This window comes from Ranitomeya imitator, chromosome 2 (genome assembly GCF_032444005.1).
Source record: "Ranitomeya imitator isolate aRanImi1 chromosome 2, aRanImi1.pri, whole genome shotgun sequence".
In the NCBI taxonomy this organism is placed as follows: Eukaryota; Metazoa; Chordata; class Amphibia; order Anura; family Dendrobatidae; genus Ranitomeya; species Ranitomeya imitator.
The window spans coordinates 271,229,110-271,246,929 of NC_091283.1; the positions used below are offsets into that span (position 1 = coordinate 271,229,110).

General features: G+C 38.2%; 1 protein-coding gene across 4 annotated transcripts in view; it reads right to left on the reverse strand.

Moving 5' to 3' along the window:
- Nucleotides 1-433: 433 nt before the first annotated feature.
- The window catches only part of MYOCD (myocardin), a 64,899-nt gene continuing 47,512 nt past the window's right edge, over nt 434-17,820 (reverse strand). For 3 of the 4 annotated variants that reach the window (XM_069749220.1, XM_069749222.1, XM_069749223.1), the window contains exons 5-13: nt 14,536-14,711; nt 10,963-11,091; nt 10,092-10,336; nt 9,633-9,780; nt 8,497-9,444; nt 8,271-8,399; nt 7,638-7,760; nt 7,009-7,063; nt 434-5,688 (exon numbers count right to left, since the gene is read on the reverse strand). In XM_069749220.1, coding sequence (XP_069605321.1) covers nt 5,168-5,688; nt 7,009-7,063; nt 7,638-7,760; nt 8,271-8,399; nt 8,497-9,444; nt 9,633-9,780; nt 10,092-10,336; nt 10,963-11,091; nt 14,536-14,711 — 2,474 coding nt within the window. In that variant the 3' untranslated portion in view covers nt 434-5,167. The remainder of the gene's footprint in view (nt 5,689-7,008; nt 7,064-7,637; nt 7,761-8,270; nt 8,400-8,496; nt 9,445-9,632; nt 9,781-10,091; nt 10,337-10,962; nt 11,092-14,535; nt 14,712-17,820) is intronic. The other variant, XM_069749221.1, reaches the window with a different exon arrangement.

Below are 17,820 nucleotides of genomic sequence, written 5' to 3' on the forward strand. Positions count from 1 at the left end.
ACGCAGTGTAATCACACTGATAATACCCATGCCCGGCAGCTCGGAAGAATGGAAGGGGCTGTTTTCGTTGTTAGTAACAATCGCTCCAGGTTTTTTTTTTCTGTAATACGTCAATGTGGTATATAAATTCCCAGAAAAATATTTTAAACATGTTCCAATGCAACGATTATCGCATTTATTGGAAATGTTGTATTTTTTAATTTGCTCAATAACGTATTTGCCATCTTCCAGACGTTCCTTTAAGTAGACAACTTTATTAGTTAGGAAAAAAAATGAATTCTCAAAAAATGTAATTTTTTTTAAGCCTTTTGTTCCTCTCACCCCCGACGCCATCAAGTCCTTTTACGTTCTATTTTTTTTCAAAATTTGATTTACAAAACTTATCACTCAATTTTTTTTAACTTAAATAAAAACAGGCAAAAGATTATTTTTCTTAAATTTTTTTTTTTTATTCAAAAACAAAATTTGCAGATTTTTTTTTTTTGCACAAAAGGGCATAATATATTTTACAAAATGTTTGGAAAAATAAACAAAGATTTTTTTTTGTTAGAAAGTTACATAAAATATTTTTTTCTTCTTTACAAAATAAGATATATATGAATTAGTAGGAATCTGAAAATGCATTCGGCGTAAGTCAATGATAAGGCACAGACAATTCTCTTCTTAAGTGTCGGGGGTCTGAATGTACGTACCGGATATATTATGAAAAACTTTGTATAAATTTAGCCGAAATTAAAAAAAAATATAGAACTTAAAATATAAAGCTGCAAGATTGATTAAATGGGGAATATTTGTAATTTTCAATTTTTTTTTAAAAATATTTCCAAATATAATTCAGCTTTCATAACTTTCTTTTACGTAGAATATGTGGTTCCAAAAACATTAAAATCAAATTATTAAATAAATTAAAAATAGGGAAATTTTTTGGGACGTCTGAATCCTAAATCAATCACATATAAAAAGCTAAATTCTTTGGGAAGCCCTAAAATGTAAAACCTCTCCCCCAAGAAGGACTTGGTCCCCTAAGTGATAACATAACATTCCTAGCATATATTCCAGTAACACCGATTGCTAGAATTTTATTTTATTTTTTTTTGTCCCCTTGGTGATTAAGATTATTTTTTGGATTGACAATTACCGGATATGAAAAGATTCGCAAGAAGCAATTTAGTCTATAGGTTTAAGCATTGAACAAATTGCATATCGTAAGACACAGCAAACAAATGAAATAAAAAATACAATTTTACATAGTGCTGGTGGAAAAATTGGAATTCGAGTTTAAGAATTAAAACCAACCGTAGTAATATTTAAGGACAGGATCCCCTATTAGATCATTTTTTTTTCAAATGTTTTTACTCTAAAACTTTATTCAATCAAGAATGAAATAAAAAATCTGACAACCTCAACCATGGACACAAAGGCCGGATAAATACTGAAATCGAATCAGACTTTTTTATTATTATATTGCCAAAAAATATATCTATTTTTTTTTATTTCGTAAAATAGAATTACTTTTCAATTGATATATATTAGAGATGAGGGAATCTGCTGAGATTCGAAATTGACACTTGGCTCGAATTTGGCAAGGAAATTGCCAAACCAAACCGAATCAGTCGATAAGGAAATATAATTGTATTCCCAATTAAGGCTCCTGTACACACTGGACTAACGTTGGCCGAATCAGTCGATAAGGAAATTCAATTTTATTCCTAATTAAGGCTCCTGTACACATTGGACAATCGTTGGCCGCATCAGTCGATAAGGAAATTTAATTTTATTCCCAATTAAGGCTCCTGTACACATTGGACTAACGTTGGTCGAATCAGTCGATAATGAAATTCAATTTTATTCCTAATTAAGGCTCCTGTACACATTGGACTAACGTTGTCCGAATCAGTCGATAAGGAAAGTCAATTTTATTCCAAGGCTCCTGTACACACTGGACTAATGTTGGCCAAATCAGTCGATAAGGAAATTCAATTTTATTCCTAATTAAGGCTCCTGTACACATTGAACTAACGTTGGTCGAATCAGTTGATAAGGAAATTCAATTTTATTCCCAATTAAGGCTCCTGTACACATTGGACTAACGTTGGTCGAATCAGTCGATAAGGAAATTCAATTTTATTCCTAATTAAGGCTCCTGTACACATTGGACTAACGTTGGCCGAATCAGTCGATAAGGAAATTCAATTTTATTCCTAATTAAGGCTCCTGTACACATTGGACTAACGTTGGCCGAATCAGTTGATAAGGAAATATAATTTTATTCCCAATTAAGGCTCCTGTACACATTGGACTAACATTGGCCGAATTAGTCGATAAGGAAATTCAATTTTATTCCCAATTAAGGCTCCTGTACACATTGGACTAACGTTGGCCGAATCAGTTGATAAGGAAATTCAATTTTATTCCTAATTAAGGCTCCTGTACACATTGGACTAACGTTGGCTGAATCAGTCGATAAGGAAATTCAATTTTATTCCTAATTAAGACTCTTGTACACATTGGACTATCGTTGGCCGAACCAGCCGATATTGGCAGGCCCTGTCGAGAGTCTAATGTGCATGGGGGCCTCCTGATTCCCTCCTTAGGCCATATAACACGGACGACGATCGCAATGCTTGGACTGTCCGTTGGCAGTCCTGACCCCAGCGTGACACCATGTATTTCTATGCAGCTGTCACAGTCGGGTCATGAGAGCCGCCAGCCAGTCCACGCAGTGGGATGCGATCGTCGTTCATCTACACATGATGTTGGGGGAGATAAAGATTTTGTATGTCCAATTTTAGGTTACAGTTCCTTTATGTTCTTGGCAAGATAAACCCCGGACAGAGAAGTCTAGCATTGACTTGTTCATAAAGAACACAGAAGAGCTTGGCTCAGTGAGCGCTTGTGTCTACAGAGGAGTCGGGAGAGATAGTTGCCGGCTGAAAGATCGGCTTGACCACCACTCAGCTGACAGCTATTATGGAGCCCTTTACTCTCCTGAAACCACAGCATAACAAAACATTGGGTGAAAAAAAAATTCCACTCACTTACCGGCCGCCTACGTTTCCTAGCCACCATCTGGTGCTCCACATCGCCTTTCGAAACCTACTCAACGTTGAGTGAAGGTTGCGGAAAAAGACCCAAGAGTGGGTGTAGAACACCAGAGAAATAATTTTTTTTTTTTTATTAATTTTGCTCACGGCAATTCACCTGCTATGTTTTTACACTCCTGTGAAATAAATCGCAAAAAAAAGAATTCTAGAGAATTCTCTAGTTTCGAAACCATTGTTGGATATTTTAATAGACCTGATAATAGTTAACAAAATATATAAAAAATTTTATACCAACGATACCCATAATATAAAATCAGTCTGGCTTCGGCAGCACATCTATTTTTGAAGGAATAAAATAAAGCAAAATCCAAACCTAATAGATAAAAATAGTAAAAATAAAATATTTTTAGAATTAAATTTGCAAAGAAATGATAATTAATGCCATGGTTTCTGGAAAATAATGGAAGCGGACGAATTCTTTCCATTAATTGATACGACCCGGTGACGTCATTTTTTGGTTGTCTGGTTTCATTTAGTCGTTTGGGATTGGCTTGTACTTTACCTCTATAAAGTGCGACTTTTCGATCAGTTTGGAATGGCTTTTAAGTAACTTTAAAAATAAAACTTTTCGACACGATCAGTGATCATCCTCTATAGTTTCAGTGCTAAGTGAAGGCCTATGTACAATGAAAGAAAACGGTGTGTCCAATTTCAGCTACTTCTACCTATTTACAGCATGCAGCCACGTTTTTCCTTAAAATCAGTGAACATCACAACTTATATGGTATAAACTCGTTTTCCTGTAAGTTAAAAAAAAAGTACAAAAACAGTCTCCTATATACAGTGGAACATGTTACAAGAATGTGCAGAGATTTTTTTACGGAAATTAATACATATTTTTTCTTGTTCAAAAATAGATCTGAGCCGTCAAGAAAAAAATTAGTGTGTTTTTTTTTTTTGTTTTTGTTAATCTTCCAGTAGCTAAATACAAAGTGAGTTTCGACATCTTCATCAATCCCTTTGAAGTGTATCGGGGATGGTGCCTTGATAGTACCATTATTTTTTTACACTCCAGAAAACACACATATGTACAGAAACCATACATAGCTATGTATAGATACTTAAATATTTGTTAAAATTTTACATCTACAGTCAGAGAATTGATTGGACGAATTGTGTCTTTCGACCTTGATATATTTCCCAAGTTAAATATTTCAAATAATTATAGTCAAATTTCAGAAAAGTTCCCCATACTGTTAAAATTTCAACTCATCACCATAATTTAGGTTTTCGACGGTTCCGATAGTGATACTCTCGAAACGGACACAATAATGAGTGGATTGTTTGGTGGTCAGAAATTACTGATCCATGGCTAGTTTAAAAACTGGGTGTAACCCTGGTTCTTCCATAGACACCAGATTTTAGTTCAGGAATCCTACCAACCTTGGAATGATCGACTAAGGATCCAAGGTCAATAGACGTTCCCCGGTAGACCAAAGATGTTTGTTAGATGCCTGAACTACAGTTGGACCACAGTTGGGTCCAATTTCCTAAATATATACCATATATTATTGGTGGATAGTTTTAGATTTCATACAAATACAGTACCAATTTTTTACCACTGTAGTTCTTAAAGACAATAATGAAACAGTGACCCCCAACATAAATTAAAAAAAATACAGTTGAACCTTAACATTTCTCAAAGCTCAGTATCAAGAAAAACAAGTTCTGGTATTTAACCACAGTCCAAAAAAGAAGTGGTACAACCCTTTATAATGTACACTATCCAAGAATGGTTGGAGACTACCAGTTCTTTTGGGTCTATAAAGGTTCCTCTTGGATGCCTTGAGCATCGCTGGGTGGGACTGAGGCTGTGGTGGCTACTCCTTGGACTACTGCCTCCATTTGCAGTCCTCGCAACCCTAAGCTTACATACAGTGGGTTTATGATTGTCCTTGTTTGATTGTCCAAGGCTAAGCAGAATGAAGTATGAGAGATCTTCTTCACTAAATTGATGGAATTTCATATATATTTTTGGTTATTTATACCAAAATTTAAAGCTCCATGTACTGATTTTCCCCAAATTTCTAAGGCGAATATGGGTAAGGTCACTTTTTGACAGTTTACCATTGTTCTAAGTGCAGGTCCATTGTATTGTTTAAGTTGAGATCTGTTACATCAAGAAAATCAGTGTTGAAGATACTAGGACCAGTAGTGGTCAGCGACCCCAAGCCTGTGGCGGAACTTGGTGGTGTTAAGTCCAACCACTCCATGGTCTCCCAAGGCGATTCAGTAAAACTCAGATGCTGAAGGCCATTGCTGTCTACAGATGATGGGGACAATTGGGTCTCCATGGGAGATAGAGAAGTTTCTAACATTTCCTCAGAACTTTTTCCAGAAAACCCATCAATCACACGCTCAAAGTGTGGATCATCGTTTCCAATTTTAAGCAGTGGTATTTCATTAGGTCTTCCCATGGGGCTATGAGTGCTGAGTAAGACTTCAAGATGGTTGTCATTGTTCGAACAGTTTTCATATGGAAGATGAGGGTTTGAGGTGGTCACGCTTGGGTTTCCAGTTGACACACTCAACTGATTGAGCTTTTGCCCACATGACCTTTCATCTTTGGCATTGGCTGGCATTTCTGTAGGAATATAAAAAAAAAGACACAAACATTTGAAGATCTTACATAATATACCTGCAGAGCCTTCATCAACAAAGAACTTTATTCTTGGGCAATGTAAGGTACAAAGCCAACCTGACCATAACACTGATGCCAAATTGGTAACTCGCACACCTTCTCAGCACAATCCAACTGACTGCGTTCGCCGCTGTGCTGCTTCCTGTGTCAGGCCATCTTGCTGAGCTGCCTCTTGCAGTACTCACAACACTGCTACTTCCCGCTGTCGCCACCTGGCTACTGGGAGGCACGGCCAGACGCTGCAGGAATTTAACCCTGCTGTGTCCTACAGAGTTTTACATAGTAACATAGTTATTAAGGTTAAAGGAAGACTTTAAGTCCATCTAGTTCAACCCATAGCCTAACCTAACATGCCCTAACATGTTGATCCAGAGGAAGGCAAAAAAAAAAACCATGTGGGAAAGAGTAAGCTCCACACTGGGGAAAAAATTCCTTCCCGACTCCACATACGGCAATCTGACTAGTTCTCTGGATCAACACCCTAACAAGGAGTCTAGTATATATATCCTGTAACATTATACTTTTCAAGAAAGGCATCCAGTCCCCTTCTGAATTTAAGTGAAGAATCACTTCCCTGGCCTATTCCCTGCCAGCAGGTGATATATTAGGCAGCTCCTCCCTCCACACCTTGCCTGAGCTTAGGTCCTAGTGGCAGTTTGCCACTAGTCCCCCGTCTTAGTGCATTCCTGTTAGACTCTTCCATTACTGACCAGTCTTGTGTACTTGTTTTGTCTGACCTCTCCACTCCTGACCCCGGCTTTGTATTCTGAACCTGTGCTGTCCAGCCCGACCTCGGACTTCGTGACCATATCTCTGCTTACTCCCTCTGTGCTTTGCATCTGTGACTCTTACCCTTCAATCAGCTGCTCAGTTCGGGGCATTGACTGGGAATGACACCAGGTGGCTACCCCAATGGCTCAAGCCTATCGTCACCTTCAGAGGCTCTAGTGAAGAACTGGTAGCCACTTAGTCATGCCCCTCTAGGGTAAGCCCAGCTTGTGGCGGTCCACACCCACCGTCGTCTCAACGGATACATAGTGTAGCCTACTAGCTTTCTGACATATGGTAATTTTTGGGATATAGATTGAAGAATATAACTTTAGATATGTTCATCCCAACCCAAGGATGACCAGATAAAGTTATACTTAACCATGAAGACAGATATCTTTGTGTTAAAAGTCTCCATAACTCATCACTCCATAATGGGTAGACATTGTCTACAAAGAGGTGAAGTTACTTTAAAATTTTGTGTTCAGGTCTCACCTCCACTTTCAATCAGGACATCAAGAAGTTCATCCATCTGTTGACTCCTTGTTTGCTGTGGAAGGAAAACATCAAGATGAGGAATAAGAACTATGAAATCCTGTAGAAAAGTTTAAAATAATTAGTTGTGAACAGGTCGTTGGCATCACAGCCCAAAGTATAGCAAGATAAAGAAAAACAAAAACACATGTGACCCCCAACCCCGACATAAAAAGGACAACTGAGAATGAGCGTTCTTGATGAACAGGTCACACTATGGAAATTTGGCTTAAGGTAAAAAAAAAAAATCCAGGTTATCGTAGTTTTTCATTTCAATAATTCTGAATTTTAACATATTTTTTAAGTGCTAAACTGAAAAGACTCAAGCCAGACCATTACAGTTCCATAGGGAACCATCTAGAGATGACATCATTGGATTCCATGGTGACATTTTTGGACCAGTTGAACGAATTACCATGCCAAAAAATACTGACAAATGGATAAATAGTATATTTTAATATGCCCTGGGTTCATTCTATTTCCATTGATATATTTAATTCAATTCTAAAATTATTTTTTTTGGGGGGGAGAAGGGCGTATAGGAAACTGCAAAAAATTTATGAAAAATTGGCCATTTAGCTTCTTATTACCTGTCTGACTGCATCCTCGTAGGAGGGAAGCTGCTTGGAAACTGACGAGGTTGCATTAGTGAAATTCGTGCCGGGGGTGGGAATCTTTTGACCTGCCTGGGGAGATGGCTGTAAATCATTTATCTGCAAGTAAATAGATTATATAAAATGAGAGAAGAAATGTCCTTTTGATATGGACCAAAAATTCCATTCCAAGCTATAATTAAAAGGTATCTGAAGCTACATGGATGACAGTGTTTCCATCCAATCCCATGCAAATGTAAAAGGTTATATCTATATTTTATCGATGCTGTATGCCTGGATGAAAGGCACCACAAAAGCCTGCTCAGATATCTGGATGAAGACCTCGCCTACAGATCTGATGTCATCCTAGCATACCAATGATCAGGAGCTATCCAGGTTCATTATTGGGAAGTTGGACATTTTATAGCCAAATTTCAATAAAAAGAGGTCCAAACCCTTGAATGATCACCATGGCTACATCCATGTGTCAAAGAACGCTCAACAGTTTTTGAAAGGTTATGGATTTTAGAATTCCGAAATGATGACCATTATTATATTATGCCAACTCAATGACGCCAGTGTACAAATATTAAGTCTCACTGCAAGAAGTGCATCATGCCAAGAACTTACCTTTCCTAAAACTGATGAACTTTTTGGTGGGACTCGATCTTTGATACTCTGCTTGTTTTCCGATTGATCAATGTAGGGTGGCTGTAGAGTGTTCTGGTTTGGAGAGTAGCAGACAGAACTCGAAGTATTCTACAAGTGGAAGGGGAAAATATTTATTTGGTACTCGGCACATTTACGAGAGACACTGACTCCCTTTTTTGGAGAACATTTCTCAATGGTATCATACCTGTGTTGTGTTAATACGATGGTTGACTTGTGGTGACACACTACATGTGTCTCCTTGTGAACTCGGAGATACAGATAACAGGTAGTGGTTATTGGGAGATGGGGGTAAACTGATGTGCTGTGGACTATTTGTAGTTCCAATGGGAGAATGTTGTGGAGAACATTGAGGACTGAGAAAAGTGGAAGACATGATGGAATTTGGGTTGGACGCTTCCATGCAATGGTTGTTCATCAGACAAGGCATTGGTTGTGTTGTACATGATCCATGTTTTTCAGATACAATGTTTGCCTGGGGTTTCATGGACATTTGATTAGATGAAAAGGGACAGCTGGAGACTTTTTCTTGCTTGATATGTACTCCAAAAAAGTGTTGAGATGGAGGAGCCTTGTCGAGAGAACCACAATTCCCTTTTCGCTTCTGCAGTTGCAGCCTAAGTTCCTCAACTTGTCTTTGCTCTTGCTGAAGCTTCCAGGTCAACTCATTGATGACCTTCTGCTTTTCCACCAACATTTTGTCTTTCTCAGTATCCATGCCTTCCAGTTCTATTTGGTAGTTACCACTGTTGATGCTGCTCATTAGACTGTCCTCAGCACTTAGGTGAATAGGTGAAGGGTGGAGACCATACTGAGGAGAAGAAATTGGTCCATCACTGAAGGTATCAGGTAAGGAACCATTGACAGAGAGATCTGAAGAGGCTGGGGATATTGGTGGAGTGGAACTGGTGCTACCGAACTGATAAAATCCATTAGAAATTACTCCTCCTGATGGGTGGGATTGGAAGCCCGAGTTATTTGGAGTAACGGGAAAAGTGACAGTGGTGATTTCACTAAATGTTGGGACAGTATTACTGCTGCACTCCTGAAAGGGTCGTAGTCGTTCCATCAGTGAGGTCTTTGTACCAGATACCGGCAAGCCACGTATTCTTAGCTGTTGTCTCAATTCTGATACCTTCGAATGCAAAAGTTATTTGACATTAAAAATGGGGTAGTAGAAACTTACTTCTACTAAAAATTTGGTGTATGATGCAGTGTTGAAATAACATTGTGAAAGTAAAGTAAACCCATGCAGTTGCCCAAAAAGTCAACCAATATAGGTGCCAAAATAGTCAACCAACTGCAAGTCAACCTAGAACTTACTTTCAAATCATCCAGATTAGAAGGCAGTAGACCTGGTTTCATACAAGACATATTTCCTTGTCCAGAGAACGTGGTCTTCACTGGAGACAGTGAAGGACTAGTAACCATGGTCGTGTTGGAGTTTCGAGTCATTTGTTCATTTGGCTGTCTTAAAAACACAAGAGAATTAAAAAATAAAATGTTATCTTTGGTGACTGGTGAGAAACCTGTCAATACTTTTAAGTACTTCAATATTTTTTATGTAGGCAAAATAAGGTCCTCCAAACCTCTCGTGTGGTTTCATGCATTTTGCTCTAAACCCATAATTAGAAGAACCATAAGCCATGAAATGTTCTAGTAATAGGACTATAAAGACCACAAAGGTTCTACACCTAGACCACCAAGTAGTGTTACTGGTAAATATTTTTTGTCTATGACGATAGATCTACAGGTGTATGCTGAGGTGGAGACAATACATACTTGTGATGCGAGTGGTGCATGCCTTGGTAGTTGAAATGTTGATGTTGCTGTTGGCTTAATATCTGCAGTTGAAGGAAGAGTTGCTGCTGTTGTAGGAGCCTCGCATAAGCAGAGTCCATAGGTGGAGGAGACTTCTCAGCCTTTTGGTCCGGAGGAATGTATTGATGATATTTTAGCTTTTTCACTTTGGGCTTGATGTCTTTAGGTTTCTTGTGCCGGTTTTTGGAATCTGTGGTAGACTTGGTCTATCGAATCCAAACAAGAACAAAACTTAGTGTTTTAAACCTATGACCTAATTTAGGTTCCCTAATAACTCAAATCTTCCTTCAGATCTGATGTGGCTACTGTATACTATGCCAAGGTAGTGCTTATCTCAATTATCTCAAGAGCCTATCTGTCCTGGGTGGCAACTCAGTTGCCATCATAGCAATGGTCCAACCAGGGGCGGACATATCATTGGTGACCCACCTCCAAAGCACATGGAATTGTGACAGTGAGGGTGATCAATGAGTGGAACAGGCGGCCACGAGAGGTGGCGACGAGTTCTCCTTCAATGGCAGTCTTCAAACAGAGGCTGGACAGACATCTGTCTGGGATGGTTTAGTGAATCCTGCTTTGAGCAGGGGGTTCCAACTCTAATGTTTTATTCTATGATTCTGAGGAGCTATCAGACTGAAAAAGGGCCCGTATATTGACCACTCTGGGATCCAGCTGTTGCAGAGAACAATTTTACGGAGGCAGATTTTATCATTTTCTGAGATCCCACCACGAGCTTTATTGTAAGTGTTTTAAAAACCCATCTGGAATAATGTTTTTTTCAAGAAATCTCATAAATGTGGCAATTCTTGGTAGGAAATGGTTTCATAATTACCTTTACTGCCGCAGAATTAGGGGCGGCATGTCCTGTTGTAGACAATTGATCTTCTGGGTGCAGAGAACAGGGATGACTCTGGTGTGCGCCATCGTCTTGCGGGTCATTTTCATTTTCTTGGGTATGATTCTGGAATAAGTGGAGAAAAGGTCTCAGATGAAATAGTAGATTTCTTCCCTCTCTCGCCGAGACGCCAGACGTTCCGGAGCTTTCAGACACCGCACCAGGATTAGAGACGGAAAGTCTAAGATGACAGTCGGTCAAATAGGCTAGAGATTTACGAAGGTAAAATTTATTGGGAACGGTAGGGAACAGTGTCCTTTCTTTTAAAGGAAAAAAAATATTGACATAAAGGAAAAATAAGAGACTTGTTTTTTTTTTTAAATGATTGTCAGCCATAAATATTTTATAATCAGTATATTTATAGCATTATATCATTTTTTTTCCTAAATGTGTTATTTTTTTGTATTATTCTAATTCTTTATTATAATTTTATTATGGAGTTTAATTATTTTTATTATTATTATTACTAATACGATCTTTAGTAAATTGCTCTTCAACTATAATACAAATAAATGTATGCATAATATATACTAGATGATTTCTTAATTTTTTTTCTAATTCCTTTGTTAATATATAATTTTTTTACAGATTTTTTTAAAGCTTTAAATATCGAAGCAGATATTCATTATGACGCACTGTAAAAATGGAAGTGTAGGCCTGAACTTAAATTACACTCCCATTCTCCGGCTCTATAAAGTCATAATTGAGTAATCTTGGAGAGTTGTTAAAATATGATTTGGATACCAAAATGACAGAGGCGACAATTCTTTAATCCATTCAGTGTCTGGAAAAATGACGCGAACGCTAAGAATCTGAGTTTAGACCGACCCAAGGAGCAAGCGGTCTGTAAGCCTGAACTTGGCCGGCTCCCAACATTAAATCTCCGGGGAACATTTCATTTAGATCCGGATATCTGGAAATATCGTCTCCTTACTTTTAGCGACAGGATATTTTTTAGGGTAATTTATAACCAAAATGTGTAGAACAAAAAAACAAAAGAAGATATTTCCATTTTAGCGGGCTATAAGATTTTGCATTTTTCTAATAGTTTCTTTTTAGGGAGTAAAATCCCCAATAAATTCTGTTTAGGTTCTAATTTTCAATTTTAATGACAAACATAAAAATAAAATAATAAAAAATAATTATGATTAAAATAGATTAATTAAAACATTGCGCTTAACTTCAACCTACAAAATAATAAAAAGAGTTAAAAATAATAAAATAACATTTAATGTGATTCTATAAAATAAATCTATAAATTAAATATAATGAACATTTTTAACGTCTTGCTAGAAAATCCAAATAATTAATTAATTATTATTTCTCTGTACATATAATGAACAGCTTACATTAAAAAGAAAGTCTGTAATTCAGTTTAGTAAAATATATAAAAAATTTTTTTTAACATAACACTGATCTGGTTCACCGGGAACACAGTAGATCCTATTTTTTTAACCAACTTTCGACAACTTCAAACACTGTGTTAAGTCATAACCTACATATATATATATATATGTTTGGTTTTTTTCCGCTTAAAAGCATTGATGGCTTTGAGTGTGAACGTGATGCCTCCGAGACCAATCATATTTTATTAGCGATCTGTAATTAGACGCAGCATGCAGACAATACCTTGGCCGTCTGCCCTAAGAGCTTGGAAAATAGAGGGTCGTTATGCCAAGTACACAGTGTTACAAAGACAGAGGAATGAGGAGTAAGAAATCCCAAGCCAAAGTTCTGTCGTATCTTGGGTTAACAATCCCTCTGTATAACCCAATGCAGAACATCACTATCTTTTAAAGAATGATTCCAAGATGGAGAGTGTACCAGCCCTGTGTTATGTCAGGTGGACAATGTAAGCAACATTAGGTATAGCCTTCAAGATTATGTATTTTATGAGTCAACTTACAAGACAAATGAACAGGTTCCACCTCACTGAAGGTCAATACTCAAATTATTCTTTGCTATTGAAGCTCCCCAACTAGATTGTCACTCAACAACCCCAACAATGTATAAGTATATCGGTCAAGAACCTCTAGCACATATACTGCCGTCCATTGAAAACTGTCTATGGTGTTCACAAAAACACATCGCTCAAAAAATAAAGGTCAACTAGAACAATCATTGACTGGGAACACATGCTTATAGTCAAGGTTTTGACTAAGACTACCAAGAGTCTACATTCCCTGAAGACTGTCTATGGGTCAACTATAATAGATGTTGTATCGAAGAACCATATACAACTTGTAGTCAGTGTTTAGGACAACAACCTCAAGAATATTTTAGACTGTATTATCCATTGAAGATGGTGCCCTACAAGAATGAGTATACCTAGAACAATCATTGACTGGGAAAACATGCCTATAAGACTACCAAGAGTCTACATTCCCTGAAGACTGTCTATGGGGCAACTATAATAAATGTTGTAGCAAAGAATCATATACAAGTTATAGTCAGTGTTTTGACCAAGACTACCAAGAGTCTACGTTCCCTGAAGACTGTCTATGGGTCAACTATAATAGATGTTGTATCGAAGAACCATATACAAGTTGTAGTCAGTGTTTTGACCAAGACTACCAAGAGTCTACGTTCCCTGAAGACTGTCTATGGGTCAACTATAATAGATGTTGTATTGAAGAACCACATACAAGTTGTAGTCAGTGTTTAGGACAACAACCTCAAGAATATTTTAGACTGTATTATCTACTGAAGATTGTGCCCTACAAGAATGAGTATACCTAGAACAATCATTGACTGGGAAAACATGCCTATAAGTCAATGTTTTGGTGGAGACTACCAAGAGTCTACATACCCTGAAGACTGTCTATCGGTCAACTATAATAAATGTTGTAGCAAAGAATCATATACAGGTTATAGTCAGTGTTTTGACCAAGACTACCAAGAGTCTACATTCCCTGAAGACTGTCTATGGGTCAACTATAATAGATGTTGTATCGAAGAACCATATACAAGTTGTAGTCAGTGTTTTGACCAAGACTAACAAGAGTCTACGTTCCCTGAAGACTGTCTATGGGTCAACTATAATAGATGTTGTATCAAAGAACCATATACAAGTTGTGGTCAGTGTTTAGGCCAACAACCTCAGGAATATTTTAGACTGTATTATCTACTGAAGATGGTGCCCTACAAAAATGAGTATTCCTGGAAGGTATGAATCAACAAAAATAATCAGTGGCTTCTAAGAACATATGCAGCCTCTAGTCAATGTTTATCGGAATAACCCCAAGAACATGTTAGATTGTATATCCTTTGAAGTTATCATGCCCTACAAGAACAAGTCATTATTAGACAATACCAAACTCTCAAGAACATAGCAGACAGAAAATCCATTAAAAATGGTCTATGATGTTTATGGTTGAGCTAGGTGTGAATCAGATATATTATATGTTGCCTGGAAAGACAACAGCCTATCATTTCTTTAAGTTGTGAATAATGTCTTTGGCCACCAGTATCTTTGCACAAGATATGTTTAACATCAGACATAATCCATACCTGTGCTGAACCAGAGTCTGGAGAACTATTGTCATCCATATTTTTGGTCTCTTGCGGAGATGAAGATGAAGTTCCCTGAGAGTCATTGCTTCTCTCTTGATCAGGGGACTCGTCGTTGCTGCTGTCTTCTTCAAAAGCAAAGGCATCCACGGGTTTAGAGTAATTCGCTGAATTGCCTGTAAATGAAGAACAAAATAATCAGAGTTAACCTTTTTCAAGTACTTAACCCCCCAGTGGAGGGGTAGACGAAACACAAAATGTTATCACTGTGCAGTCACATAACTAAATGTAGACAAGGACTAAGAAAACTCTGGCCGTAATCACTTTCCTCCCGAGACCTGATAACATGAGATAGCCGAGGACATAAAACAGAGCTACAAATCTAAAAGCAGGTGCAACTGACCCAGATAAACTCCTTGTGAGTAACACATGATACTCGGGCAATCACAAGACAAATTGGTGGAAGTTATTTCTGTCAAGAATGTGGCAGGCTCCTCCATCACCTTTTACGAGACAGTTCCTGTGACCAAAACCTGGGTGGTCATCAACTAAAAGTACTGTAATTCCAGACTGGTCTTACTAAATTAAGGGAAAAAAAAGATCTCGATATTTGGAGTAAAATATATTTCTGCAGCAACTTTCTCTGAAAAGTTTTACTATTCCAAAAAACCCTTAAAAAATTTAATGGGATGAAATTAACCTCTTCACTACACAGCCAATTTCCGTTTTTGTGTTTCCGTTTTTTTCCTCCCCTACTTCCCAGAGCCAAAACTCTTTTAGTTTTCTGTCCACATAGACATACGAGGACTTTTTGTGGAGGTGGACGAGTTGTACTTTTGAATGATACCATTCATTTTACCACATAGTTCTCTTGAAAAAGGGGAATTCCAAGTGTGGTGAAATCGTGAAAAACGACACAATTCTGACATTTTTTTGGGGGGAAATTATTTTTACGGTGTACATTTTTTGGTAAAAATGACCATGCAATATGATTTTCCTCATCAATACGATTGCGACACTACCAAATATGTCAATTTTCTTTTATTATTTTACTGATGAAAAATAATCAGAAATTTGCAAAAAAAAATAAAAAATTGGAGCAGTGTTGCCATTTTCCGAGACCTAGAACATTTGAATTTTTCATCCAATGGAGCTGTGTGATAGCTTATTTTTTGTGGGGTGAGACAATATTTTTTTAGTACTATTTTGGAATAGATGTGACTTTTTGATCGCTTGTTGCAGCATTTTTTTGGGAACTGCAGTGACCAAAGAAATGTAATTTTGGTGTTCTTGATTTTTTTACGTTCGCGGTGTTCACTTTTTTTTTACTGATCTTGTTAGCCTCCTTAGGGAACTTGAAGATTAGTATTATTATTATTTATTATTATAGCGCCATTTATTCCATGGCGCTTTACATGTGAGGAGGGGTATAAATAATAAAATCAAGTACAATAATCTTAAACAATCAAGTCACGATTGGTACAGGAGGAGAGAGGACCCTGCCCGCGAGGGCTCAATCTACAAGGGATGGGTGAGAATACAGTAGGCGAGGGTAGAGCTGGTCATGCAGCGGTTTGGTCAATCGGTGGTTACTGCAGATTGTAGGCTTGTCGGAAGAGGTAGGTCTTCAGGATCTTTTTGAAGGTTTCGATGGTAGGCAAGAGTCTGATGTGTTGTGGTAGAGGGTTCCAGAGTAGGGTTGATACGCGAGAGAAATCTTGTATACGATTGTGGGAAGAGGAGATAAGAGGGGAGTAGAGAAGGAGATCTTGTGAGGATCGGAGGTTGCATGTAGGTAAGTACCGGGAGACGAGGTCACAGATGTATGGAGGAGACAGGTTGTGGATGGCTTTGTACGTCATGGATAGGGTTTTGTACTTGAGTCTCTGGGCAATGGGGAGCCAGTGAAGGGATTGACAGTGGGGAATAGCGGGGGGACAGGTGGATTAGTCGGGCAGCAGAGTTTAGAATAGATTGGAGGGGTGCGAGAGTGTTCGAGGGAAGGCCACAGAGCAGGAGGTTGCAGTAGTCAAGGCAGGAGATGATGAGGGCATGGACTAGGGTTTTTGCAGAAGATGCAATCATCTGTTCTGAGTGATGCCTCAGCTTCATATAGCAAAAATTATAGACTCTTTCAAAGCTCGGCCACAGGGAAGGTCTTTAAAGGAGTTGGAAGGTCTTTAAAGGAGTTCTGTAATGACAGGCATGGGGGTCATGAGCTGACCCCCGGCTGTGATGACAACCCATTGGCGACCCACGATCACGTCATGGGCAGAAGTACTGACACACGTCATGATGGCTCCGCTCCACCAGCAATTGTTAGCATCAGGTCCTGGCTGTAATACTCAGCCATCACCTGCTGAGTTTTCCAGCTGCTCCATACACCCGCTTCAGACATGTGCCGTATATATATGGCATAAGTCTTTCATGTATTAACTTATTGGTACTGTTACATCTGGAGATACATTTTTGGTCAAAGGGAAAGTTACATCAAATGTCATCGCGACCAAGTAAACCACCTTATTTATGATCAGAACTCTCCGAATTAGTAACTATAACATGAAATCATGTTTCCCAATGCAATCACTACATCTCCTCCATTTTAACCATTAGTGAAGAAGACTGAAGACATAGTTGGCCAGCAGTTGTAGAGTCATGATCAGATACTAGCTGATATGGACTTGCCCGTACATCTAAGGAGGGTGATGGGTGTAGAATCTAGTCACTGTCTTTACTATATTTCTTATGATATGGCTAGACAGTCAGTCCGGGAAGGCTCCCAAATTCAATATACCAACTCAAACCCAACCCAAGCTTGCTCTCTCCAAGAATATAAAACCAATTTCTGAGACCTTTCTGAGGACATTACACAAAGCACGAGAACAGATTTGTTCATCTGTTAGTGTAGACCACAATGACAGGTAGTAATTGGACCCAAGACCTAATAATCCCTCTGCTCTCCATCAATGGCTAGCTACGAGCGTTGACAGGAAGCTGGTAAAGTAAATAGGGCTATGATATCAGCCTTCAGTTATGTGCCGGCCAAGAATGCAGACAAAGCTGCCCTTGGTTTGGAAATTATTAAGGTTTTGGCTTATTCCACTTTACTCAAGTCGGAGAGATTACGTAAATAACTTGACTGCACTTTGCAGTGTCTAAACATTTTATCTGCAAGAGGTTAAAGCCAGATGATCCTACTTTATAGGTTTGGACCAGTGAAGATATAATATCACCGGGATGGTCGTAAATCATTATTATAAGAGAAACTCTGTTAACAGTCCAAAC